The sequence below is a fragment of the Vombatus ursinus genome, unplaced genomic scaffold (genome assembly GCF_900497805.2).
Source record: "Vombatus ursinus unplaced genomic scaffold, bare-nosed wombat genome assembly UNPS02007284.1, whole genome shotgun sequence".
In the NCBI taxonomy this organism is placed as follows: domain Eukaryota; kingdom Metazoa; phylum Chordata; class Mammalia; order Diprotodontia; family Vombatidae; genus Vombatus; species Vombatus ursinus.
The window spans coordinates 15302725-15330501 of NW_020947062.1; the positions used below are offsets into that span (position 1 = coordinate 15302725).

The 27777-nt window shown below is 40.9% G+C and overlaps 1 protein-coding gene across 2 annotated transcripts in view; it reads left to right on the forward strand.

Moving 5' to 3' along the window:
- Positions 1–27777, forward strand: part of CEP170B (centrosomal protein 170B) — a 103247-nt gene that overhangs the window by 31338 nt on the left and 44132 nt on the right. For both annotated transcript variants that reach the window (XM_027849097.1, XM_027849099.1), the window contains exons 3-6: positions 3599–3677; positions 11955–12013; positions 14577–14715; positions 22600–22710. In XM_027849097.1, the coding sequence (XP_027704898.1) occupies positions 3599–3677; positions 11955–12013; positions 14577–14715; positions 22600–22710 (388 nt within the window). The remainder of the gene's footprint in view (positions 1–3598; positions 3678–11954; positions 12014–14576; positions 14716–22599; positions 22711–27777) is intronic.

The following is a 27777-nucleotide window of genomic DNA, read 5'->3' on the forward strand; positions in this document are numbered from 1 at the left end:
GAAGGGAGGACAGATTAGGGAAAGGGGTATTCAGAATGCATGCCATCTTGGGGTGGGGGGAGGGATGAGATGGGGAGAAAATTTGGAACTCAAAATCTTGTGGAAATGAATGTTGAAAACTAAAAATTTTTTAAAAAAGAATAATGTAGCAACAAATATCTCATTTGCTAGAGAAAGCTTTGGGGCTACCAGGGTGGGAGAAATAACCTGTGATTTCCCTTTGAGTTGAGATAGGAGAAGGGGGGGTCCACTGTTCTGTGGGTAGCAGAGGAAAAGTGCTTCATCTGCAGCAGGAATTATTTGGGCTAGATTGAAGAACTTTGCCCATGTGTGAGGTTGAAATGGGGAGGATGAGAAGGTGGGTTATAAGTGACCCCTTTTTCCTTGCCTTGCTTGGAAGTTTTCTGGACCTGTTTCCCCTCTCAGGCTTTCCAACATTTTTATCAATAACTTGAATGAAAGTGAACTACTGGAATGGTGGTGTGCTCATTAGATTTGCAGATGACACAAAACCTGAGGAATAACTAACCAACACACTGGATGACAAGAGTCCATGCTCAAAAGCATTAGACCTCATGGTTAAATGTCTGAGCTGGATCTAATAAAATGAAATGCAATAGGGATAAATGTAAAAGTCTTGCACTTGTCTGTCAAAACAAAACAAAACCCTCTTCACAAATATAAGATAGAAACGTTTTGAAAAAAGATCTGGGGATTTTAGTGACCTACCAGACCAATATGAGTCTGCATTGTAATATGACAGCCAAAAGTGCTGATGGCATTTGGAACCTGCATTAAGGGTGCCATAGCTTCCAAGAGTTAGTGAGGGAGCTCATAATCCTGTTGTACTCTGCCCTCCTGAGACCTGACCTGGAGTACCATGCTCACTTCTGGGTGTCATATAGTTTAAGAAGGACATTGACAAACTGATGAGTGTCCAGGCAACCAGGATGAAGAAGGGTCTTGAGTCCATTGTATATGAGGATTGGTTCAAGAAACTGGGTGTGTTCAGCTAGGGGAAAATGATTCAGGAAAAACACGATAGCTGCTTAAAAGTATTGAGAGGGCTGTTATATAGGTGACTCTTCAATTACTACCCTCATTTTACAGATGAGGAAACTGAGGCAGAGAAGAAAGTGATTTGCCCATAATTGTATATCAATAAATATAAAAGTCTTACCTTTTTAATGCTTCTTTTGAGCCTTAAATAAAAAATAAGTAAATGTCAAAGCCCCTTGTCCCCTATCCTCCCACTGTCCCAGTTGCTTTTCTAAAGATCTAAAGGACAGCTAGGTGGCACAGTGGATAGACGGTGGGCCTGGAGTTAGGAAGACCTGAGTTCAAATCCAGCCAGACACTAGCAGTGCGACCCTGGGCAAGTCACTTCACCCTGTTTGCCTCAATTTCCTGATCTGTAAAATGAGCTGGCAAAGGAAATGGCAAACGCTCCAGTATCTCTGCCAAGAAAACCCCGAATGGGGTTGGACGTAACTGAACAACAACAACAACAATAACAATGACAACAACAGCTAGGTCAGGGGTGATTGAATGACTATCTTGTAGCTAGTGTCTTTGAGTTATTATTTTAAAATTTTTACAGGGTCAGAATGTGCTCAAGGAAATAGTGGAGTATAGAGAAAAGGATGCCAGAATCAGAAGACCCAAGTTCCAATTCTGGTTCTATGACAATGGGCATGTCACTATACTTCTGAGTTTCATAGGGTTATACAGGGTGTCCCAAATATCATAGTGCAGTTTAAAGCTTGAATAGCTTAGCTGCATTGTATGTAGATTCAAAGTTGGAAGGCTGGCTCCTTTATGGTTCATCTAGTCCAAGAATTCTTAACCTTTTTGTGTGTGTTATAGTCCTCTCTGGCAGCCTGGTGAAGCCTATGGGCCCCTTTCTCACAAAAATGCTTTTAAATACATAAAATAAAATATTTAGGATTGTGAAGGAAACCAAGTATATTGAAAAACTATTATCAGAATGTTAAGAAAACAAATGTGTGGACCCATGGTTAAGAACCTGTCATCTAGACCAAACCATTCATTTTATAGATGAGGATATTCAGACACAGAAAATTAAGTGACTTGCCCAATGTCACACAGGTAGTTAGTGGAAGAATTGCAATTTGAACCCAGGTTCTTAAACTCCAAAACCAGTTTTCTTTTCCCTGTACCTCATCTTTAAAATGGGGGTATTAACAATTATATTCAACTTACTGGGCTGTTACAAGGATGCTTTATAAACACAAAGGGTTAAATATATGTGAATTTTATAAAGTATGATAAAATATAGTTTTATGCCTGTAATTCCTGCTATTGAGGAGGTTGAGGCTGATGGATCCTTTGAGCTTAGGAGTTCTCAGCTTCAGTAGGCTAAGCTGAAATGATGTTTAAGCTGAGTTAGACATCAATGTGGTGAGTCTCCAGAATGGGGGTGGGGCTACCCAAGGAGGGTCAAACTGGCTAGGTTGGAAACAGAGAAGGACAAAGCTTCCGTGCTTATTGCTAACAGAATCTGGCCTATGAGTAGCTATGGTTGAGATAGAAGTTTATAAATGTGAATTATCATGTTTTTCCCCAAAAGAGATAATCCATCTGTCTGGAGCCACTTGGTGTAGAGACAAGCAGGAACAATTCTCAGTCACTGCAGAAAGCATCACTGTGTCCCTTTTTGAGCTCATATTTCTATAGTGCTTTACAGTAAACTAAGTGTCCTTCCTGATAATAGTCCCTTGTCACCATTTTTACCTATAGGGACCCTGAGGCCCAGAGAGAAGAAGTGACTTTCCAAAGATAGTAGTTGGTTTATATTTATATTGATGACCCACATCAATAAGGAAAAAGCTAGAAACACTGTCCAGTGACCTTTCTTTAAGGTTGTCAGGGACATGTGTGGTATATTTTTGGAAGTTTTTCAATCTGAGTAATTTAAAATAATTTTTAAAGTCTTATTGCTTAGAAAGGTGAGACTTTAGATACCTGGGAAATTTTCACTGTGGCTCATGTTCCAAGGTTTCTGGAGAGCCTGGAGTGTTACTGTATACAATTTTGGCAACAGGTTCATGTTCTTTATGTGGAATTTCACAAGAGAATTCTGGGGCCAGTCTATTGTGTTGTAGTGGAAAGAGTACTACTGAATTTGAAGTTAGGAGAGACCTGGGTTTGAATCCTGACTGAAATATTTAAAACCTGTGTATCCTTGGACAAGTCACTTCCTGTCTTGGAGCCTCAGTTTTTCTCATCTCTTAAATGGGGCCTCTGATATTTTGTGCTTCCTCTCGAGGCTATTGTGAAGAAAGCACTTTGTAAACCTCAAGTTGCTAGAGAATGCCAGTCATTATTCAGATGATTTATCAGGCTTGCCGTGTCGTAGCCCTGGCCTCTGCAAACCAGCTTTAACTTGTGTTTATTCCAGGACATCAGGAATGATAGGGGAGAGGGAGGCAGAGAGAGAGTTCAGCAGGGTCCTGGGAGGCATTACCTGCCTACAACTCAACATCTCTCTACCCAGGATAATCCTTCTTTGGGTAAAAAGAGAGTTAGCAACAAGGCCTCTGCTTCAGTCTAACCCCCATCTCCTTTTTCCACACAGACGTTTGTGAATGACGTGCGCATCCCTGACCAGAAATATGTCACTCTGAAACTCAACGACGTTATCCGCTTTGGCTACGATATCCTTTTTTTGTGGTCTGGGTCTTCCTGGGGTTTCCCTATTTTTTCCCACCCCCTCTGTTTCTGCCTGTCTCTCACTTCTCTGAGAGCCAGACTTTTTCTGGTCCTGCAGAGGCAGCCCCAACACGTCAAACTGTGAAGTTCATCAGGTGATATTCATTCATGCAGCAGCTGGATGGTGCGCTCATAGCTCATTCAGGTAGTTAGAGGGAAGTGATGAGGCCAAGGTCACGTGTTCATCCCTGTGCCGGCCACTCAGCCTCCCAGAGAGAGAGAGAAGACCTATTTCTGGGCTCCTGACCTCTGAATAAACATTTTTGATTGACCGTTGGCCCCAAGGGGGACCAGGTGAGGAAGGGATAGATAGCTTAGCGTGTACGTCCCTGGGGCTAGAAACTGTGGTTGACAAGTAGAGGGCTAGGAAGGTCGTCACCATGTGAGATTGTTATTTATCCATTTTTCTGTTATTTATCCTATTTTTCGTATCCCTCCTTCTCTTGATGTCCTTACTATACCCCTTTATTTTTGTGAATAGTTGAATACATTTTAACAAGCATTTCCCAATTGTTGCTTAGCCTTGTGTTTGGCAGTTACTCTGTGGGAGAGATGGGAGTTCATGATATGGGAGAGGCAGAGAAGGAGACTTGGGCCTTGCCTTCAGAGAGCTCATCGTCTGGGAGGGCAACAGAGGAGGGCAACAAACCAAGGCCTGGGTGGGGGAGTGGAGTGATGGAGATGTGAAGCAGAGAAGGATAGCTGGCATGTTGGGTGATATTCAGGAGCCAAAAAGAACCTAAAGGGATAAAATAATGGGTCAAATTGAATAAAGTGAAATGTTTCCTTCAGTGGATCTGCGGTCCTCATTGATGTAGTCTCCCCAGCAGGAGCAGATCACAGCCAATCCATGTATCCTCATCCTTTATGAATCTTGTCCATGTTGTCTCATAGATGTTGAATGAATAAATAAATGAATGAAAAAGCACTTAAGTACCTAAGATTACAAAACACTGTGCTAAGCAATGGAGATACACAAAGAAAAGTAGGTCAGGCTGGAAGCAAGGCTGGTGGGAGGGGGAGGATTTGGGGGGATTGGAGGGGACAGATGGGGAGACTTCCAATACCTTCAGACTCACTTGTCCGTCAGTGGCAGCTGGTCCGCAGTTGGTGATGGTGAGTGGTAGGGATGGTGGGCCTCTCCTCCACAAGCATTACTTCCTTCTGTGATAGCTGCAGGAAAGATTGAAGGCAAAAGGAAAAGGGGACGGCAGAGGATGAGATGGATAGATCGTGTCATGGAAACAATGAACATGAATTTGGACAGACTTCGAGAGATAGCAGAGGGAAGAAGGGCCTGGCCTGCTCTGGTCCATGAGGTCATGAAGAGTTGGACATAACTGAATCACAGAACAGCAATAACAACAAATAGTAGCTGTGGCTGACAGCAGGGTCGGTAGTCTGGGGGATGCCGCAATTCTCAGGGCATTTGGATTCGGGGGAGGGTCACTAGAGTTCCAGGGAGGAGAGAGATTGAGATGGTGGTGGTGTTGCAATCTGCCTGGCGCATCATGCCTTCTCTTATCTCACTCTCAGGGTGCCTTGCTGCCATAGCTTGCCAGCCCTAAAGGTAGTAGTTATTTTGTTAGTTAGCCGGGATGGCAGGGTCCTTTTCCACAGAGGTTGCTTCCCTCCCTCTATTCTGCAGAAGAGCTACTGACATGCTTGGAGGACTTTCTTTAGGTCTCCTTACTTACCTATGTAGTGCTTGGGCTGTTCATTGGTTATCCCTTATTCTCATGACCTGGCCAGCGCACCTGCTGTGATCTGCACTGCTGGAGAGACTGCATCAATGAGGACTGCAGATCCACTGAAGAAAACATTTCACATTATTAGATTTGGCCCATTATTTTAACCTTTTAAGTTTTTATTAGCTACTGAACATCATGCAATACACGAGCTAGCCTTTGATTCACATCTTCACCCCACCACCTCCACACTCCCAGGCTATGAACTCCCCAAAACCAAGGCCATGGTATGTTCCTTGGTAGTCTTTTTGACACCACTACTCATACATTTCCTCAGCTCTATTCCCTTTATATTACTTGCATGTAGGTCACCATTGGAAATATACAGAATCCTACTTGAACTCACCATGTGTCTCTCCATTGCTTTCTGGGGCACTCACAGCTTTAATCGTTTGGAGATTGAGATTTTTGAAGATTTGTAGCCATGCAGCATTCCTAGAAAAAACATTTGAGTTAAAAAGTTAGGGATTTGTGCCATAGAGCACTTTGGGATTACTTCTCAAATGCTGCTCAATTTTCCAAATTTTCTGAGGCTGTGGAACAGAGACACTTTTGTGGTGATACTTATCAAGAAATCTTGTTTGATCATAGATTCAGGAGTGGAAGGAACCCTCGAAGCCATCTAGTTTATCCCCCACTTTTTACATATAAGGAAACAGAAAACCAGGGAGATTGTGACTTGCCCAGGGTCATACCAGGTAGTAAGTGCTAGAGGTGAGATTTGAACCCAGGTCTTCTGACTCTAGAACCAGTGCTTTTCCTCCTGATGTATTCTGATCTTACATATGCATAAGAAATATTTTGTAGGAGGAAAATTTTTAATGCTGTGTTTTACATTACCTCATCAAATGCTTTTTGGTAATCAGCAACTAATAAACACAATGGGATCTTGTATTCTTTTTAACTTATAGCCAATAAACACATGATCTTTAGGACAAAACAGTTTCTAAAAATCTTTCTATTTTCATTCTTGTATTTTTGTCTAGAATATCCTCAGAACATGTCTAGATCATTCTCATAAAGCTGTGATCAAGATGAGAAAAGGGTTGGTAGTTATTGATGTCTTCTCAATCACATTTTTGGGCTAATAATATCATGCATATTCTCCCCCACTCCTATTCTTTTGGTATCTTCCCTTCCCTGGTCTGTCTCACAAAATGTTTCTTCTGTGCTCTCAAAATTGTGTTAGCAAGAGCACACATTCTCTTGGTGTGTACTTGCTCAGGCACAGCCGTTGTTCCAGACTTTATCCTCAAATGCCATTTCTACTTCCTAAAATAGCATATCAGAGACTGAAATTTCAGGGTCCAAATATGGTGTTTCCTCTGTCATTCTTGGTGAAAATAGATAATAATTAGAAACATTGGCAAATTGGTTCCTTTTCTGTCTTTCTGTTCTGCTGATTTCAGCTAAGCATGCTCACAGGATGATGTGGATCAATCATATTTCAAACCAAGCTTCCATGTTCCTTTGTTTTATGGGGTGAGCTTGGTCCTTTTCCTGTCCTCCTATGTTGTTTTGCAAATGAGTTTGTGTTTTAAACTGGTGGTGTCCTTGGACGCCATATTGCTCTGCTGAGCACAGAAATGAAGTGGGGTCTGTGCTCTGTAGGTCTACTTATTCTGGAGATTGCTTTACATTATTAAAAACTTTTGCATAAAATAGTGATGATTAAAGGTGACATCTTTGCATTTTTCATTTAGTATTTTTTTTTTACAGCATCAATGGCTTATTTTGAATAGGTCAGGTTGAAATTATCATATATATTTGGTATCTCCTCGCCCTTTATCCTTTCTTCTGATTTGATGTTGACTTTGACTTTTGGTTTAACTAGTCTGGTCTGACATGACTCCCATAGAGGATCATAGATTGGAATTGTCCTTATGAACCAATCATAGCATAAGATCATAGGTTTAGAGTTGGAAGGGACCTTAGAGATAATTTTTCAGATGGGGAAACTAAGGCCCAAAGAGGTTAAGTAACTTGTCTATGGTCACAAAGCTAATAAGTATCTGAGGCAGGATTTAAACCTGGGTCCTAATGATTCCAAATCCAGCAATCTATCCATTACACACCCTGCTACTTCTCAGAAACCAGTTGTTTCCTACCTTCTAACATAATCAGGGCAGTCAGGTGATGCAGTGGATAGAATGCCATTTCTGAGTCAGGAATACTCATCTTCCTGAGTTCAAGTCTGGCCTCAGACACTTACTCACTGTGTGACCTTGCGCAAGTCACCTAACCCTGTTTGCTTCACTTTCCTCATCTGTAAAATAAGCTGGAGAAGGAAATAGAAAACTGCTCTAGTATCTTTTCCAAGAATACCCCAAATGGGGTCATGAAAAGTTGGACATCATTGAAACAACTGAACAACAACAACATATAATCAGTTTCATTTTTGGGGGGAGGTTGATCTTTGCTGCTTACGATATCTAGCACCTTCTGACCTTTTTCTAGATTATCTATAAACTTTGGACCTCTTTTCTCAAATCTGAACCATGTTTTCCAACACACTGTTCACATTTCTCTCTTGTGCCTCCTGCCATATTGAAATCACTGAATATCAAAATGGATGCAGACTTGATATGAAGGAGCATGTCAGGTTGTTTAAAGAATTTCTGTACCTCTTCATCCTCTACAACAGATGTTGGCACATCAGCTTCAGCTGTCTTCAGTGGTGGCATTTTTGCTTATATTCATCATGAGCTTGGCAAGACAAGATGACCCAATGTCCCAGGAGACTGTGATTCTTGACTTTGGGCAGACAGCAGAACCCACTTGGTCAATTCCTTTGTTTTTCTTTTCAAGGAAAACCTGTTAATCATCATTCTTTGTAGTTGAAACTTCCTTCTGACTTTGGTTTTGTTTTGTTTTGGTTTTAATACCATTGATGTTTAAGTAATTTGAGTGTTCTGATCATATGTTGGTTTGTTGGTCGTTGGATAAAGATCTCACATTTAGAGGACCAATAGTTGTTATTTTTATAGGCAGTCTAAAAACTGTGGTTCTTAGGGGCGGCTAGGTGGTGCAGTGGATAGAGCACTGGCCCTGAAGTCAGGAGGACCTGAGTTCAAATCCGGCCTCAGACCAAACACTTGACACTTACTAGCTGTGTGATTCTGGTTAAGTCACTTAACCCCAATTGCCTAAAAATTAAAAAAAAAACCCAAACTGTGGTTCTTAGCACCTTTTGTCTTCCTTTTTCCATTACTCTGCCTCTGCAGAAGGGAGCCACACAGAACTGAGGACCTGGGCAAGTCATGACCTCTGTTTTGCCTCAATTTCTTCATCTGTAAAATGGGGATAATAATAGCACTTATCTCCTAAGGTTGTTGTGAAGATGAAATGAGATAATAAATTATAAAACACTTAGGTGCAAGGCACATAGTAAACTTTGTATACATGTTAGCTATTATTATTATTGTTTTGTATTTTTCTTTGTGTCATGAATTACCATTGCCAAATAATTCATCAGAGGCTAACTTTTTTGTCAGGCACATCTTCATACTTAGCAAATCTGGTTCTTGGATAAAAGAGTTGCTTTTTTGCCTGGACTGTAGTCAAAACCTTTTCAGTCTGGTAGAACCTGACAGAGCATATACCTTGCTGGCATAGGACCTGGAGTCACCTTCATGCCATGGTAAGGCATCCAAGGAGGACTTGGTGGAGGAAGATGAAATGTAGTAGTCATAAATATAAAGTCCTTCACTTGGGTTCAAACAATCAACTTTAGAAGTACAGGATGAGGGCGGGGTAATTAAGCAAGTTTGTGCCTGAGAAGATCTTTTAATGGAAAGCAAATGAGTAAACAATATGACATTACATCCAAGAAAACTAATTCTTTCCTTGACTCAAAGAGAAAGGCATAATAGATAGCGTGAGAAAAGTGGTCATACTACTGGCCTTTATCCTAGTCATTAGAGTAGGATGTTCAGTTCTGGATGTTTCAGGAAGGACCTTACCAAGTTTTATTGTGTCTAAAGGACACTGGCCTGAAGATTGAGGAGACTGGAGACTATGAAATGTAAATATCAGTTGAAGGAATGGGTGTGTTTAGTGTCTTCTAGTATTTGAAGGGTTGGAGGAATTAGTTTTATTCTATTTGGCCCCAGGAAGCAAAACCTGGAACAATGAAAGGCATAGAAAATGCAGAGACTGTTTGAGTTTATCATAAGGGAAAAATCCATAGTGATTATAACTGTCCACAAATAGGATGGGCCGCCTCAGGAGGTAAGGCCCCTCTACCCCTGGAAGTTTTCAAGTGGAGGATAGGTCACCACTTGTTGAAGATTGACAGGCGGTTCCCCATGCCTTAAATGACCTTCCTCCTCAAGTCTTCCTCTTAGAGACCTTTGTTTCCTTCCGAGCTCATCTTAGGTACTCCCTCCTATGTGAAGCCTTTTCTGATTCTCTAGTCACCCCTCCAAAAAGCCCCGCTTTTGTATTTATTTCATATATGTTTGTATATGCGTTGTCTCCCCCTATAAAATGTAAGCTCCTCAAGACAACTTTGTGTCTTTGTGTTTCTTTTGCCTGTGATGCCTGAAACACAGTAGGAGCCTTACCAAATGTTTCATTTTTCCAGGAAGGTCATAAACAAATGGGCTTATGAGATACCTTCCAAATCTGAGAGTGTGTGATTCTCTGGGAAGGGAGGACTCTGCCATTGCTTATTAAAGTCTAGAGGAAGGAAGACTCATGATTAAGACATAGACTGGGGTCCATTAAGTACTAGCTACATAGATCTGGCTCTAGGGTCTGAAAGAAGTGAGAAGAGAAGGGAGAAATATCAGCTGTGGGTGGTGGGGCTGGAGAGATGTGGGATTGCCAGAGAACCATCCTCATCGAGCCAACACCTGGAGCATCTCTCTAGTGGGCAGTTTTGAAGGTGCCAGAGTACCTTCCCATCACCCCTTCTACTCTTGCCTCAGTCTTGTGGCTCTGGTCAGTCAGAGACTGGGAAGGCAGAGGCTGCAGAGATAAAACCATTCAATTTTTCTGCTTCTAGGGCCTTTGAAATAGCAGGTTATAAAACCTTATAGAATCATAGATTTAGGGTTGGAAGGGACCTTAGAACCCAATGAGTCCAGCTGCCTCATTGTACGGATCAGGAAACTGAGCCCCAGGGAAGCAAGTGACTTGCCCAGAGTCATAGCTAATGTAACATCCCACAGCAATAATTAACTCATTTTAAGAGTACAGGCAATATGGTGACCCATTAAGTCTACTTGGTTCTCTCCTCTTTGGCTTTGGGGAGTTGATTTTAGAGAAAACTTTCTGAATGGTCACAATCCCTCTGAGCCCCTAGTTAAGAAAATTCCTAACATCTGAACAGAAGTTGAGCTCTCTGCCTAGCCTTATATTTGTACTCATCTCTAGTTAACCCTTTGTGGTTGAGGCAAAATTCAGTTTACTGGAATTTGTAAAATGACGGGGTTGGACTAGACCACTTTTGAAGTCTCCTGGTTTTAGATCTGCCATTCTCCTGCCACCTAACAATTCGATTAAAAAACTTATATTAAGTGCAGTTATTTGGCAAGGCTCTCTGCTTCATGCTGGGCATCCAGAGATGAAAAAATACCTGTCTCTTCCCTCCAGGATCTTACTGTTGAATCGAGGAGTAGGGAAGTAAGTATGATGTAAGGAGCAATCCAGACATGTTCGAGGAAAATATCAGGAAGAGAAGGTCGTTTTCATGAGGTGGAGAATAGAGAGAGAAGCAAAGAAGGCTTCAGAGAGCATCTGAGCTGAGCTTTGAAGGAGAGTATGATTGCATCAGGTGGTGATGAAGAGAGAATACATTCCAGGAAATGGGGATGGGCTTGACTGAATGGAATTAGGAAGTAGGAGAGGGCAGGACGAGATCGAGGAATGGAGGTGAGTCTTTGGCTGAATCAGAATCTGTGAGAATTTGTATGAAATAATAATGGAAATGGAGGTTAGAGCCAAATTGTGTAGGGCCTTGAGTGCCAGACAAAGGAGTGTGTATTTTATCTCATTGGCAATGGGGAACCCCTGTTGTGAGGAGATGGGTGGGGATCATCGGGTCTGAGCCGTTTGCTGTTGCCCCAGTAGCACCCCACGTTAATGTGATTTCTTGTGAAAGAGTTTGTTGGTAGATGCTATGGGGTAATGGAAGTGGGGTCATGGGACTTGGGAGGCCTGGGCTCCAATCCTGGTTGTGTTACTGTGTGATTCTGGGCAAGTTACTGCTCCTCTCTGAGTCTGTAAAAACAAACCAAAAAATCCCCCCCCCCCGAAAAAAACAACTAAATTTGTGCTCCTCACCTCGTAGGATGGCTGGGTTGAGAAGAATGCATTTTGTAAGCCTGGATGTTCCATGGTTCTGAGCTGCCTTTTTTTCTTCACACCTTTACAGTGAACAAAAGCCCTCTGCTTCCTCGAGGTGCTTTGTCTCTGTGCTCATAGGACAGGGCCCCTCACGGCTGTACTTTCCTTAATACCTTTGTCTACACTCCAACCTGTATGTGTTAGAACACGTCCAGCACAAGGTCCCTGAAGAGGCTCTGAAGGTAAGTCACTGGGCAGCTTCTGGAGGGGAGGCCAGTGCCCTGTGGCACAAGCCCAGTGCTGGCCTTTCTTTTAGTCCATCACAAGGCAGTGAGGGAAGTCTTTCTTCTCGTACACGGGGGCCCTTCTTTCTGCCAATCACTGTCTGACCTCTGGCAAGTTCTTCTCTCCAAATGGGTTTGTCTCCTCATCTATAAAATGAGGATAATAATAATCCCTGCCTTGCTTCTCTCCCGGGGCTGTTATGAGGCTCCAATGAGACAATAGGTAAGGAAGATGGTGTAGCTTGTAAAGCCCTTTACTCATGTTCCATTTATTTTAATATATAGGATTTAGATTTGAAAGGGACTGTAGCAACCATGTAATCCAACCCCCTCATTATGTAGTTACATAATTGAAGCCTACAGATGGAAAAGGGATTTTCCCAAGCTCCTGCTTTCAGTAAGTGGCTACCAAGATTTGTATAAGATAATGGGATTTTGAGATGAAAGGAACCTCAGAGATCACTTTCCCCCTCTTTCCCCCATTTTGCAGAGTAGGAAACCAAGACCCAGATAGGGAATGTAGGAGCAGCTAGGTGGCACAGTGGATAGAGCACTGGCCCCGGAGTCAGGAGGACCTGAGTTCAAATGCAGCCTCAGACACTTGATACTTACTAGCTTTGTGACCCTGGGCAAGTCACTTAACCCCATTGCCTAGCCAAAACAAAACAAAACAGATAGGGAATGTGACTTGTTCACAGTCGTATGAGTAGTTCGTAGCCAAGATTCGGGGCTGACTTTCTACTACACTGGCAGTGAGGTATTAATTCTGGGCCTCAGTTTCACCATCTGTAAAATGAAGAAGTTGGACCAGGTGGTTTCTTCTTGTTTTTTAAGTCCTGTGAAGTAGAGACAGATGAGGATGCCATCTCATTCCCTTGGGAGTTCTGGGCTTGTTGTTCCTGGATCTCATGCCCCTTCCTCTTTCTAGGGTCAGCTTCTAAAATGTGGCTTTTTTTTTTTTGAATGAATGATGATGCATCCTTAGAATTCTTCCTCAGCACCTAAGAAAAAAACCCCACCAACAACTATATGGGATATTTTCACTTCTGTTATTTTAATCCTGGCAAAGTGCTAAGAGTTAGGGCAGGGGAACTATTTCTTACCTCAGTAATCATAGGCTCGAGATCTGGAAAGGGACCTCAGATATCATATAGTCTAATCTCATTTTATAAATGAGCAAATTCAGGTAAAGAGAGAGGGAATTGACTTGTGTGAACATCTGATAAGTAGCAACTCCTCTGACTCCAAATTGCAAGCTGCGTTTTGGTAGATGATAAACCTGTGAAAGCAGCAGCATGGTGTGTTTGGAGACATGCTAAACTGGGTATTGGGAGACCTGGATTCTGGTCTTGGCTTTGTCACTGGCCCAGTGTGACCTTGGAATGATGCCTTTCCTCTTGTGGGTCTCAGCTTCCCCTGCTGTTAAATGGGGGTAGGGTGGGATTTGGACTAGAGAGTTGCTGAGGTTTCTGCCAGTTTCTTGAACTAATTGACTGGACTAAAAATCACTGCCTTCGTTCTTCATTCACTCCAATCACAAAACAGCCTATCACTCCCGTACCCTCTGCCCCTCTGCTTGGTGAAGGATTCAGGGAAGGATTTAAAAGCTGGGCATTTTTAGACCCTTGAGTTAGGCTAGGTGGGCTCAGGTCTTGACTCCTGAGTATTGTGTCCGGGACAGAGTGTAGAGGAAAGAGCTTTAGATTTGGAATTAAAGAACCTGAGTTTCAGTCCTAACTCTGCTGATGGCCATCTGTGCTTTCAGACAAGTCAAATTACCCCTATGGTCCTTGGTTTTCTCATCTGGGATTTTCTTCATCTGGAAGAGCACTAGAATTAGGAGAGTAACTTCTGCCACTTATCAGTTGTATGAGCTTAGATAGGCCTCTTCCCATTTCTGAGCCTCAGTTTCCTCATCTGTAATATGGGGATAAGGATTCCTTTTTGGGAGGGGAGGTGAGGCAATTGGGGTTAAGTAATTTGCCCTGGGTCACACAGCTAGTAAGTGTCAAGTGTCTGGTCTGAGGTCAGATTTGAACTCAGGTCCTCCTGACTCCAGGCCCTGTATGCTATCCACTGCGCCACCTAGCTGCCCCAGGGGATAAGGATTCTTACCTTACTGACACAAGGATTGTGGGTAAGGGGCTTTATGAAAAAAGAAATTACCTTAAAGTGCTATATAAATATAAGTTGTTATTTTTGAAAGTCAGTGCAGTTTAGAAGAAAGAAACCTAGACTTAGGTTTAGGAGATCTGGGTTCAAATCCTGTTTTTTTTCCTTTGTAAAATGAGGATAATTCTTTTACTGTGTATCTCACAGTATTCTTTTGAGGGAAGGGCTTTTTAAAGCATTATGGAATGGGAGCTCTTATTAAGGTATTGGTGTTTCCTCCTCTTCACTGTCCCTAGCACTTCATAATCACAAAGTAATATGGGTAAAAATTAATATTTTTTTCTTTTCATCGTGGTGGTGGAATGGAGCTCATTCTCCTTACCTTTGCTTTCTGACCCTTGCCTTTCAGCACGAGAAATATACCAGCCAGCTGCAGATGAATTTTAAGGGCACAACTGTGAAGCGAGGGGACCCCCCACCAGACCTTGGTCCTTATTCTGAATCCCCACAAGCCAAACCAGAGAAGGGAGACCGGAGACCTGTCCCAGGTAAAATCCTCAGGGATGAGGCATGGGGCAGGGCAGGGAGGAGCATATGTGTCCCAGATATAGACACATGTTTATCCAGAAGCACACTTTACTCAGGTGCACATGCAAGACTCCATCTCTGCCTACATAGATTTGCATTCGAGTCAAATTTGTGAAAGACCCTTGGTAAATGATATGGCTGGAGGTGGGTGAGAGGGAGAGGTGATTCAGGAGGGTTCTCTCCCTTCTCCCCTATCTGTCTCCTCCTTTCTCTTGAGGGCAGCTGGGCCAGCCTGGCACAGGGATCAACCAGTAAATATTACACAAGCACCAGACACTGTGCTAGGCTGGAGATATAGACAAAAATGAAAAAATCCCTGCCCTCAAGGAGTTTATGTTCTCTGGGCCGCATAGGTTCCCAAAGTGGGCGAATACCACCACCCTGGAGGGTACTAGAATGATCCAGGGGGGTGGTAGTAGCCTTGGGTGACACAAATTTCAAAAACACTTTTAAAGGGTTAAATAAAGTAGATTTCCGGGGGGGTGCTAAGTAATTTCTTTTTAAAAGGAGGCGGTAGGCCAAATAAGTTTAGGAACCTCTGCCTAGGAGAAGACAGCATGTACACATAGCAATATATACAAAATATATACTAGTAAATACTAGGTAATTTTTTGTATGGGAGAGGCATTAGTGGTTGGGGGGATCAAAAAAGGCTTTATGGGGAGAGCTGAGCTTGAGGTGAGTTTGGAAGGAAGTTGGGAATTCTAAGAGGTGGACGTGAAGAGGAAGCATGTTGCAAGCATGGAGAATAGGTCTTCTGCCTATGCAAAAGCGTAGAGATGAGAGATGGGAAGCTATATGTGAGGAGAAGCGTACTTTGCAAAGTGGATGAAGGGCAATGATGTGTAATGAGCCTAGAAAAGTAGAAAATCCTAGAGCCAGGTGATAAAGGGCTTTAAATGCCAAGCAGAGGAGTTTGTATTTGATCCTAGAAATTATAGGGACAAACTGGGACTTCTTGAGCTGGGAAATGAATGGAAAAGTTGGAGTAGAATGAAATAGTTGAATATGATGCACCTGCAATTAAATATTTATTAAATCATCTACTTGGTGTAAGGGCTCTGTGCTTGGTGTTGCAGTGGAACCCAAAAAGGTATGCTTGGTCTTCAGATAGCTTATAGTCTAGGGGAGACAAAGGAGGAACAGATCTAAGCCCTGCTCTCAGGGAGCTCATGGACTTACAGAAATTTGTTACAAAGAACGATATACCAGGCAGAGAGTTCATAACAGCTAAAGTAACAGTAATAGCTAAAATTTATATAACTCTTTAAGATTTGCCCCTCAGTTTCTCCAGGGAGGTAAAACCCATTTCAGCCCCTAGCTCTTGCCTCTTAGTTAGGTCTGGTCACAGGCTCCTGAGTAGCTCACCAGAACAGTTAGCAGCATTAGGCTGCAGGGCTGTGGGCCCCATGGTGTGTTGTCTATCATTTACCCTCAGTCTCCTTTTCTCTAAAATAAAGATAATAATGTTTGCAGTACCTATATTACAGAATTATTGTGAAGACAGATTATTGTACATCTGGTAACTTGTATTAGAGGCTGCTAGATTGTTGTGTCAACTTTGGAGGATGGCATGGCTCCATTCTCTGGAAGTGTTTATTAAGTACTTACTGTATATCAGGCACTGTACTAAGTGCCAGGGATAAAAATAATGCAGAAGATAGACCCTGCCCTCATGGAGCTCACCTGGGAGGTAGTGTTATTATTACCCCCATTTTGCAGATGAGGAAACAGAGGCAAATTGGTTAAATGATTTACCCAGGGTTGCATAGCTAATAAGTGTCTGAGGATTTGACCTGAGGGCTTCCTTACTCCAGGTTTAGTGTTCTATCCATTGTGCCACCTTAGTGCTGTAATTAATAGTTCTTATCTCTATAGTGGAGAACTAAGAATCATAAGAGTTGGGGCTTTTCTTGTTTAGTTGTTTCAGTCATGTCCAGCTCTTCATGACCCCTTTGGGGTTTTCTTGGCAAAGATGTTGGACTGGTTTGCCATTTCCTTTTCTAGCTCATTTTATAGATGAGGAGACCGAGGGAAACAGGGTTTAGTGACTTGCCCAAGATCATACAGCTGGTAAATGTCTGAGGCCAGATTTGAACTTAGGAAGATGAGTCTTCCTGATTCCAAGCCAAACACTCTATCCATTGCATCACCTGGCTGTCCCTAAGATGGGTCTAAATTAGATCTTAGAGAGAATCTATTTCACCCTTCCTTTATTTTACATTTTTCAACATTTATATACTTTGTATATTTTCCCCAAATTTTTTTCAATTAACAAGCACTTATTTTTTTCCTCCCATTCTCCCACCCACCTACACTAGGAAAGAAAAAGAAAACCCTTGTAACAAATATGCATAAACAAGATAAAAACTTTTCCAAATTGGTCATGTATGAAAATGTCTGTTTTATTCTTCATTTTGACTCCATCACCTATCTGTCAGGAGATGGGTGGCTTCATTGTTGGTCCTCTGGCATTGTGATTGGTCACTGTGTTGATCAGAGTTCTTAAATTTTTCAGAGTTGTTTGTCTTTAGTGTTGTTGTGTCATTCTGGTTCTGCTCACTTCACTCTGCATCCGTTCATACAAGTCTTCCCAGGTGTCTCTGGGAAGGTTTCTTCCCTTCATCATTTCATCAGTATGGCACAATAGTATTCTACTACATTTATGTATCAAAATTTATTCAGCCATTCTTCAATTGATGGTCATTCCCTTGGTCTCCAGTTCTTTGTTACCACAAAAAGCTGCTATAGATATTTTTGTGCATATGGATTTCCCTTATTTTATAGATGGGGAAACTGAATGCAGCTAGTAAGTAGCAAACTCAAGATTTGAACCCAAGCCTTCCAATTGCAGATGCAGTATTTGTTCTCTTCGGTATCTCTTTCTGTATGTGGCAGAAAGCTTTCTACTTCTAAGGCCCTACCCAGCATCCTGAGGGTTGGGCCTTCTCATAGTCCAAGCTTTTCCCTGTAGTAGCCTTTCCCTTTTCTAGTTTTTCTCAGAAATTCTTTGGGTTTGAGGTGAAACTGAGCTTAGCCTTGGCCCAGGCTCATTTGCTGCAGCCTGTGATTATTGAAGCCTGGTCATCTGAGGAGGCCTGGGGAGGGTGGTGAAGGGGACAAGCTATGTTTGTGGTGCCCCTGCCTCCACTTCTGGGCCGGTCTTCTCCGACTTCCTCAAGCTTCTCTGACCCTGTGGACAGAGCCCAACCTAGGGGGAGGGGGAGGGAGAGGGAGAGGGAGAGGTCTGAGAAAAAGCCTTTTTGCTCACTGTGGATAAATTGATGTAGGATTCTTTTCTAAGGAATTAGTGTTTAGAGAGGGAGATACTGAAGTCCCTCTTCACTGTGAGAAAATGTTCCTAATGAATATGTACAGCTTATATCAGATTGCACGCCATCTTGGGGAGGGAGGTGGGAAGGGAGGGGGACAAAAATTTAAAACTCAAAAGCTTATGGAAGTGATTGTTGATAAATCAAAATAAATTAATGAAGAGAAAAAGAAATGTTCCTAGCTGGAGAGAGAGACAAACATTACCAAGAACCATTGCCTGTCTATGAAAGAGGGTTGGTATCCATGCCAATTATAGAATCCTAAAAACCTGGAAAGACTTGTATGGTCTGATGCTGAGTGAAGTGAGCAGAACCAGGAGAATGTTGTACACAATAACAGCCATCCTGTGCAATGACTAATATTGATAAACTTAACCCTTCCCAGCAATACAGGGATCTAAGACATCTCCAAAGGCCGCATGATGGAAAATGTTATCCACAAAGAAGAAAGAACTATGGAGTTTGAATGCAGATCAAAGCATGCTATTTGCTATTATTTTTCTTCTGTTGTGTTTTGTTTCCTCTTTCCGGTGGTTCCTCCTATTGGTTCTAATTCTTACTTACAACATCACTAACGTGAAAATATGTTGAATAGGAATGTATATGTATAGCTTATATCAGATTGTGCACCATCTTGGGGAGGGTGGTAGGGAGGGAGGGGGAGAAAAATTTAAAACTCAGAAGCTTATGGAAGTGAGTGTTGATAAATCAAAATAAATTAATTAAAAATAAAAAAATTATAGAATCCTTTCCAATATCATAGGTGCTCAACAAATGTTGATTGAACCTTGATCTGGTTAGTCTCTTGTTGTCTCTGGGCCTCAGTGGCCCAGAATGGGTTGGACTTGGACAGATTCTCGGATGGCTCCTCCTGCCACTGATGTTCTGTGGCCTTTTCTTTTCTTTCTGTCCAAACCCATGATTTCACTGGTGTACGGATTGCCTAGGGTTCTGTAGCTTAGTCCTAGACAGCTGTGTGGGGCACTCTGAGGTTAAATGGTTTGCCTTGGTCCCATAGCCAATGTGTGTCAGACAGAGGATTTGAACCCCAGGTTTTCCGGATTTCAGGGCTGGCTCTTCTTCACTAGGCCATAGCTGTCTCTATGACTATGAATAAGAATGTGTGACATGAGTAGTCTCTATTTATGAGCTGCTGTCTTGATTAAACATTGACAATGATAGTAGTACAGTGCTTTGTACACAGCTGATGCTCAATAAGTGTATGTTGAATTGTAATCAAAAAGAAAAATATAAAAAGACCCTTTATAGAACTAGAATACTTAGATAAAGTCTAGCCATAGCCCAACTTTCTTGTGGCAAGGTGTGTCTTCCCTCAGCCTAGAGATTATGATATATTAACAATCACTAGCTAGCATTTATATAGTTCTTTCAGGTTTGCAAAGGATTTTACAAAAATTGCATCATTTGATTCTGACAACAACCCTGGGAGGTAGATGCCATTATTATTCCCATTTTACAGATAAGGAAACAAAGGCAGACAGAAGTTAAATGACTTGCCCAGCATCACACAGCTAGTAAATTTCTGAGTCATTCATTGAATGCAGTTCTTACTGAATCCACATCTAGTGCTCTATCCACTATACCACAAAGCTGCCACAATTAATAATAGCTCCCATTTGTGTAATGTTTAAGCCTTACAAACTTTTTTTCACAATAACCTTGTGAGTCAGTGCAATTCATATTGTCCCCATTTTAAAGATAAGGAAAACTGAGGCAGGTGAAGTAACTTGGCCAAAGTCAATAGACTAGAATTCATGGCTTATGCCTCCAAGTCCAGTTCTCTTATTATTGCACTCGAGGCTGTGTATCTGCATATGTTCATGAACAGCATATAAACTAATATTTCATTGTTGGTGCAGGAGATTTTGGGAGGGATCTGTCAGGTGGTGATGGATAAGGGAGGATGTCATGGTAGAGTAGAAAGAAGATAAGATTAGGAATCTACTCAAATCCCAGCTCTGCCACTAATTACTTATGTGACTTGAGTAAATTGAGTAAATCACTTTTTGGATCTCTGTTTCCTCATCTGTTAAATGAGTGGGTTCAGCTAGATCCTCTATAACGTCCCATTCTAGATGTTAAATCCTATGAAACCTATAAGTGCTTCCTGGCCCCTGAGTGAGTTTTGAGGCAGATGTTGAAAGGCAGGATATTAGTTACCTCAAGATATGGGTTCACAGTGCCCTCTAGTGGAGGATGTAAGCTCATCTCGTGGCTAAGCACATCTGGATGGTAGCTCATTCATTTATTTTGTTTATTTATCACCATTTTAATTTTTTATTTTAAATAAACATTGTTGTGAGATAGAGATCATCTGGAGTGATAAAATCAGTCTGTAGAAAATAGTTGAATGAGTTTCAACTGATGTTACCAGATACATCTTTTTATTGAAATTAAAATACACATATTTATTCAGAATTTAGCAAATATAAAATAAAATGGGAATTTCTTTATACATGGTAGTACAGAGAAAGAGGAGTGTACATGAAACTTCTAATCTCTGTTATTTATAGCTTGCTTTTGTTTTAAAATATATAACATATAAACTTGTAGCTTTCAAAGCTGTCCTGCTTATTTGTGATTCCTTTTGGCCAGGAATTTTTTTTTTCAATGCCACAATGACACACACACACACACACACTCTCTCTCTCTCTCTCTCTCTCTCTCTCCTCTCTCTCTTCTCTTTCTACCTTTTCTTCTTTCTTCCTTTCCTTCTTCTGTCTTTTTCTCTTTCTTCTTCCTTTCCTTCTTCTTCCTTTCCTTATTCCTTCTTTCTTTCCTCTTTCCCCTCTTTCCTTTCTTCTTCTCTTCCTTTCTTTATTCTTTTCGTCTTCCTTTCCTCCTTTCCTTATTTCTTTCCTCTCTTCTTCCCTTTCTCCCTTCCCTGTCTTCTTTCCTTCCTTTTCCCTTCCTTTAGCCATTAAAATGTTTTTACTTTCCTTTGTAGGATGCTCTCTGATCATTGATTTCCACTAGTGTCTTGCAGCATCCATCAATTTTTTCATTATCAGATATTTAAAGAGCACATGCACTAGGTGGATTTAGTGGCAGATTAGTGCAGTGGGAGACCACTGCATCAGAAAATCTGAGTGTGAGGTGGGTTTTCAGTGCTTTGTAACCATGTTGGGGCCAGTCACTCATTCCTCCTCTTAGCATTTGTCTCCGCCTGAAATCTATGTGTAAGCAAGCTATTGTTGTTCACAAGATGAGAGGAAAGAGAGCCAGCTTTGGAATCAGGCAGACCTGAGGTCAGGTCCATCCTCTGACACAGGTCATGGAACCTTGGGAAAGTCACTTAAAGTCTCAATGCCCCAGACAACTCTGGACCAGACGACTCAGAGAGTAGTTGCTGATCTGCTTTAATACAGAAAGTATCCTCACTGGGATTGTCTATATCAATGAACTAGCAGGTTCAGACAACCAAAAAAAGTGCATGAAGAAGTAAAATAAGGGTTGTAGAAGGAAGGAAACATTTATGTGTTAGGCACTGTGCTACCTTTAGATAAGGGTTGCATCTGGAGAGGTGTAATATTGGGATGATGAAAGACGGATTACTCTCTGTGTAATCTTGGGCAAGATTACACAGTTTTTTCATCTCTAAAATGAGGGGTTTGGGGTAGATGACTTTAAAGGTCTCTTGCAGCTTTTAGATTTAGATGTATGGTCCTAAGTTGATCTATAGCAGTCAGGAGGACTGGAAGAGATGAGAATCTCATTTATCTAGCAGGTTTTGGGGAATGAGAGTGCTCTGGATAATTTTGGTATTCTGGTTAAAAGAATATTATCTGTCCCCTGGGGTTGATGAATGTTTGCAGAATGAGAATATAATGAAATATAATGCACTATGGTCTCATGGAAAGAGAGCTTTGGACTTGCAGTCAAGAAAGACCTGAGTTTAGATCCTGACTTTGACTCTTTACTAGATGTGTGTCCCTGGGGAAATCTTTTAACCTCTTGGAGCCTCTATAAAACGGGGAAAATAATACATGTACTTCTTAACCCATAGGTTTGTTATGATCAAAGTACTTTGTAAACTTTCAAGTGCTCTCTCTTTTAATAGTCTTATTTTTAGTTGGTATCAATGCTAAGACCTTGCTATTGGTAATATCACTGTCCTTGGACTGGGAAGGTCCTTGAAGAGTTTGCAGAGCCCCAGGTATACGCCTATGGGTTTTAGGGCTCAAGCAACTATATTGTGTAAGGGGAAGACACAGGAATTTGAAGTCAGAGAGTTGGGGTTCACTTCCTGGCTCTGTTACTCCCTATATAAGCTTGGGAAAGTCTCGTCCCCTCTCTGGGGTTCCAGTTTCTTTAATTGTAAAATGAGTGGTTTGAACTAAATGACTTCTAAAGTCCCTTTTGGATCTATATCTAGGATCCCATGGAATGGACTTCTTAGGAAATGTCACCCTCCATATGAGGGAGGCTGCTGGCCTTGCTTTTGGAACTGAGCTATTGAAGTGACAGAAATTTCTTCTTTTCTCTTTCCAGAGCCATTGACCTACCGCACACCACTATATGGGCAACCTTCGTGGTGGGGGGAGGATGATGGCAACAACAAGTTGGACAGACCAGATGACCACCAAGAGGACCATTATCCAGGTAAGGGTCCAGTCAAGGAACCAGTGTCCAGGACTGGCTTCATGTCCCCAGTCTGAGGCCAACCCTAGACCAAGTCCATAGAACTGGCACTAGGACATCAATGCCTCTTGGCTCTATGGTTGACTCTGGTTGTATAGGGAGACAGGACCTCTGACCTTAGGAATCTCAAAAGTCTGGGGTAGTGAGAAGAAGAAACAAGTTTACTATCCTCAACAAGGTCATGGCCTGAGAGACACAAAAGAGGAGAAACCTCAGCCCTGCCCTGGGAGTATTGTGTCTTATGACAGCCCCAGTGAAATCCCAGGTTTGGTCCCAAAAAGTGCCTGAAAAAGCAAAATAAGGGTTATAGACACCAAATGTTTCAAATAAAGAAGCAACAGAGGAACAACCGCAGGCCCTGTACCCATTAATAATCTGGAGTGGAGAGGAACCACACTGACCCATATGGAACAGTTCCCTTAATAACAGAATGTGTCATCCAGTGCTGACCTGAGTTAAACCTAGCACATTTTGCTTGTAGGAGCTCAGTAACAAGGAAAATCAGTGAGAGAGTGAGGGAGAGAGGGACCAAGCATTTATTAAGCACCTATTATGTACCAGACACTATACTAAGCACTTTACAAATATTGTCTCATTTGATCCTCACAACAACCCTAGAAGGTAAGTGTTTTTATAATCCCAATTTTAAAGTTGAGGAAACTGAGGCAGACAGAGGTGAAATGATTTGTCCAGGGTCACACAGCTAGTCAATGGGAGAGAGTACAGACTCCAATCTAAGTCAGAGAGTTATCCACTAATAACATGGCCAGATTGGTCACACATCATGGCTGCCATATGAAGAGACCCATCTGACTGTAGCAAAGGCCCCATGATGAAAATGAGAGGGAGTTGAAGTTGGAGAGTAGGGGACTGAAAGCTAGGTTGTGGATGTCCTTGGATGCCAAGAAGAGGTGTTTGAAGTTGATGCAGTGGGATGTCTTAGAGCCATTCTGCTAGATAAGATTGGTGACATAAAAATTGTAGATAATTTCAAATTCTTGAAACTGGGCCACATATCTCAGCTCACATTAATATCCTCATGATAAATTGTTATAATCTCTTTGCTAATATTTTATTTAAAATTTTTGCATCAGTATTCATTAGGGAAATTGGTCTATAATTTTCTTTCTCTGTTTTGGCTTTTCCTGGTTTAGGTAGCAGCACTATAATTGTGTCATAAAAGGAATTTGGTAGGATTCCTTCTTCGCCTATTTTTCCAAATAGCTTATATAGTATTGGAATTAATTGTTCTTTAACAATTTGGTAGAATTCACTTGTAAATCCATCTTGCCCTGGAGATTGTTTCTCTTAGAGAGTTCATTGATGGCTTGTTCAATTTCTTTTTCTAAAATGGGGTTAAGTATTTTATTTCCTCTTCTGTTAATCTGGGCAATTTATGTTTTTGTAAATATTCATCCATTTCACTTAGATTGTCAGATATATTGGCATGCAGTTGGGCAAAATAGCTCCTAATTATTGCTTTAATTTCCTTTTCATTTGGTGGTGAATTTACCCTTTTCATTTTTGATACTGGTAATTTGGTTTTCTTTTTCTTTTTTTAAATCAAATTAACCAGAAGTTTATCTACTTTATTGGGTTTTTTTTCATAAAACCAGTTCTTAGTTTTATTTATTAGTTCAATAGTTTAATTACTTTCAATTTTATTAACCTCTCCTTTGATTTTCAGAATTTCTAATTTAGTTTTTAATTGAGGATTTTTAATTTGTTCTTTTTGTAGCTTTTTAAATTACATGCCCATTTCATTGGTCTGTGCTTTATTTTATTCATGTAAGCATTTAGAAATATAAAATTTCCCTTAAGAACTTCTTTGGCTGCATCCCATAAATTTTGATATGTTATCTCATTATTGTTGTTCTCTTTGATGAAATTATTATTTCTATTATTTGTTGTTTGACCCACTCATTCTTTAGGATTAGATTATTTAATTTCCAATTAATTTTTAATCTATTTTTCCATGGTCCTTTATTATACATATTGATAATATACATATTATACATAATGATATGAAAAGGGTACATTTAATATTTCTGCCTTTCTGCATTTGATTGTGAGGTTTTTCGTGTAGGTGCCATGTACCACTGACAAAAAGGTATATTCCTTTCTATCCCCATTCAGTTTTCTCCAGAGGTCTGTCATATCTAACTTTTCTAAAATTCTATTCACCTCCTTAACTTTTCTTATTTATTTTGTAGTTAGATTTATCTGGTTCTGAGAGGGAGAGGTAGTTTTGCTGTCCATTTCTTCCTATAATTCATTTAATTTCTGTTCTAAGAATTTGGATGTTAAACCACTTGGTGCATGTACATACATACATACGTACGTATGTATATATATGTATATATATTTAGTATAGCTATTCATTGCTTATGGTACCTTTTATCAAAATATAGTTTACTTCTTTATCTCTTATAATTAAATCAATTTTTGCTTTTGCTTTGCTGAGATCAGGATTGCTACCCTTGGTTTTTTTACTTCAGCTGAGGTATAATAGATTCTGCTCCAGCCTTTTACCTTTACTCTGTATATATCTCTCTGCTTCAAATGTGTTTCTTGTAAACAACATAGTAAAGTATTCTGTTTTTTAGTCCACTCTGTTATATGCTTCCATTTTATGGGAGAGTTCATCCCATTCACATTCATAGTTATGATTACTGTGTATTTCCCTCCATCCTATTTTTACTTTTATCTCTCCTTTTGCCTTGTCCCTCCTCGCCAGTGTTTTGCTTCTGACTACTTTCTCCCTCAATCTGCCCTACCTTCTATCAGCCCTTTCCTCTCCTCTCTTTTCTTTCCCCCATCTCCTCCTACTTCCCTACAAGGTAAGATAAATTTCTATACCCTACTGAGTGTGTATATTATTCCCTCTTTGAGCCAATTCCGGTAAGAATCAAGTTCAAACAAGGCTCACCCCCTCCCTTCTTTCCCTCTACTGTAATAGGTCTTTTGCACCTCTTCATGTGATGTAATTTACCCTATTCTGCCTCCCGCTTTCTTCTTCTCCTAGTATAATCCTTTTTTTCCACCCCTTAATTTTTTTTATATCATCACATCAAAGTCAACTTATACCTATATTCTCTGTCTATGTATACTCCTTTTAACTGCCCTAATAGAGATACTGTCCTCAAGTGTTATAAGTATCATCTTCCCGTGTAGGAATATAAGCAGTTTAACCTTATTGAATAACATGTTTGTTTTTTTCTTTCCGGTTTGCCTTTTTATGCTTCTCTTGAGTCTTGTATTTGAAGATTGAATTTTCTGTTCAGCTCTGGTCTTTTCATCAGGAAAGTTTAGAAGTCCCCTATTTCACTGAATGTCCATCTTTTCCCCTGAAAGATTATGCTTAGTTTTGGTGGGTAGTTGATTCTTGGTTGTAATCTAAGCTCCTTTGCCTTTTGGAATATCATATTCCAAGGCCTCTAATCCTTTAATGTAGAAGCTGCTAAGACCTGTGTAATCTTGACTGTGGCTCCTCGATATCTGAATTGTTTCTTTCTGGCTGCTTGCAATATTTTATTTTTGACCTGATAATTCTAGAATTTGGCTAAAATATTCCTTGGAGTTTTCATTTTGGGATCTTTTTCAGGAGATGGTTAGTGGATTCTTTCAATGACTATTTTACCCTCTGGTTCTAGGATATCAAGGCAGTTATCCTTGATAATTTCTTGAAAGATGCTGTCTAGGCTCTTTTTTTTTTCTTTGATCATGACCTTCAGGTAGTCTAATAATTTTTAAATTATCTCTCCTGGATCTATTTTACAGACCAGTTGTTTTTCCAATGAGGTATGTTACATTTTCTTCTATTTAGTAATTCTTTTGATTTTATTTGACTGATTTTTTTTTAAATTTTGGGCAGTTGGGGTTGAGTGACTTGCCCAATTCTGATTTTTAAGGAATTATTTTCTTCAGTTAGCTTTTGTTCTTCCTTTTCCATTTGGCCAGTTCTACTTTTTAAGGAGTTGTTTTCTTCAGTGGATTTTTCCCCATTTGCCCAATTGTATTTTTTAAGGAATTGTTTTCTTCAGTCAATTTTTGTCCTTCCTTTTCCAAGCTGTTGACTTTCTCTTGCATAACTCTCATATCGTTCCCCAATTTTTCTTCTATCTCTCTTATTTGATTTTTTAAAATCCTTTTTGAGGTCTTCCAAGAAGGCTTTTTGAAAGGGGCAGCTAGGTGGCGCAGTGGATAGAGCACCGGCCCTGACATCAGGAGGACCTCAGTTCAAATCCAGCCTCAAACCAAACACTTGACACTTACTAGCTCTGTGACCTTGGGCAAGTCACTTAACCCCAATTGCCTCACTAAAAAAAAAAAAGGAGAAGAAGAAGAAGAAGAAGAAGGCTTTTTGCACTGGAGACTAATTCATATTCTCCTTTAAAGCTTTGCACGTAGGCATTTTGACATTGTTGTCCTCTTCTGAATTTTTGATCTTCCCTGTTGCCATAGTAGCTTTCAGTGGTTAGGACTCTTTTCTACTTTTTGCTCATTTTAAATCTCTTTCATGAATTTTAAAGTTGAGCTCTGTTCCTGGGGTACAGAGGGCACTGTCCCATGCTTCTTACGCTGGGGCTCTGGGGCTTGGTCACTGGCTTTTTATGACACTGCACTAGTATGGCTTGGCCTACTCAAGCCTGTTGTGAGAGGGGTTCCTGGGCTGGCAGTTTGCCTTCTGTGCTGTGGCTGGAGGCCTCACAGCTGGCCTGCTGTGCCTCTAGCCTGCTGAGCCAGGACTGAGGGGCCTTAGCTGCTAATTTGTGCTGTGGGTAAGAACTTCCCGTTTCCTTGCCCAGACACTGCCTGTACTGGGCTGCGCTCTCATTTTACCCAAGTGAGACAGATCTTTCCTGAAGTCCTTCTAAGTTATCTGAAGTTGGAAATTTGTTTCATTCCATCTTTTTGTAGGTTCTGTCACTCCAGAATCCATTTAGAAGCTTGATTTAACATTGTTTCTGAGAGAAACTGGGGAGAGCTCAGGCAACTTCCTAGCTTTTCTCTGATGTCTTAGACCTT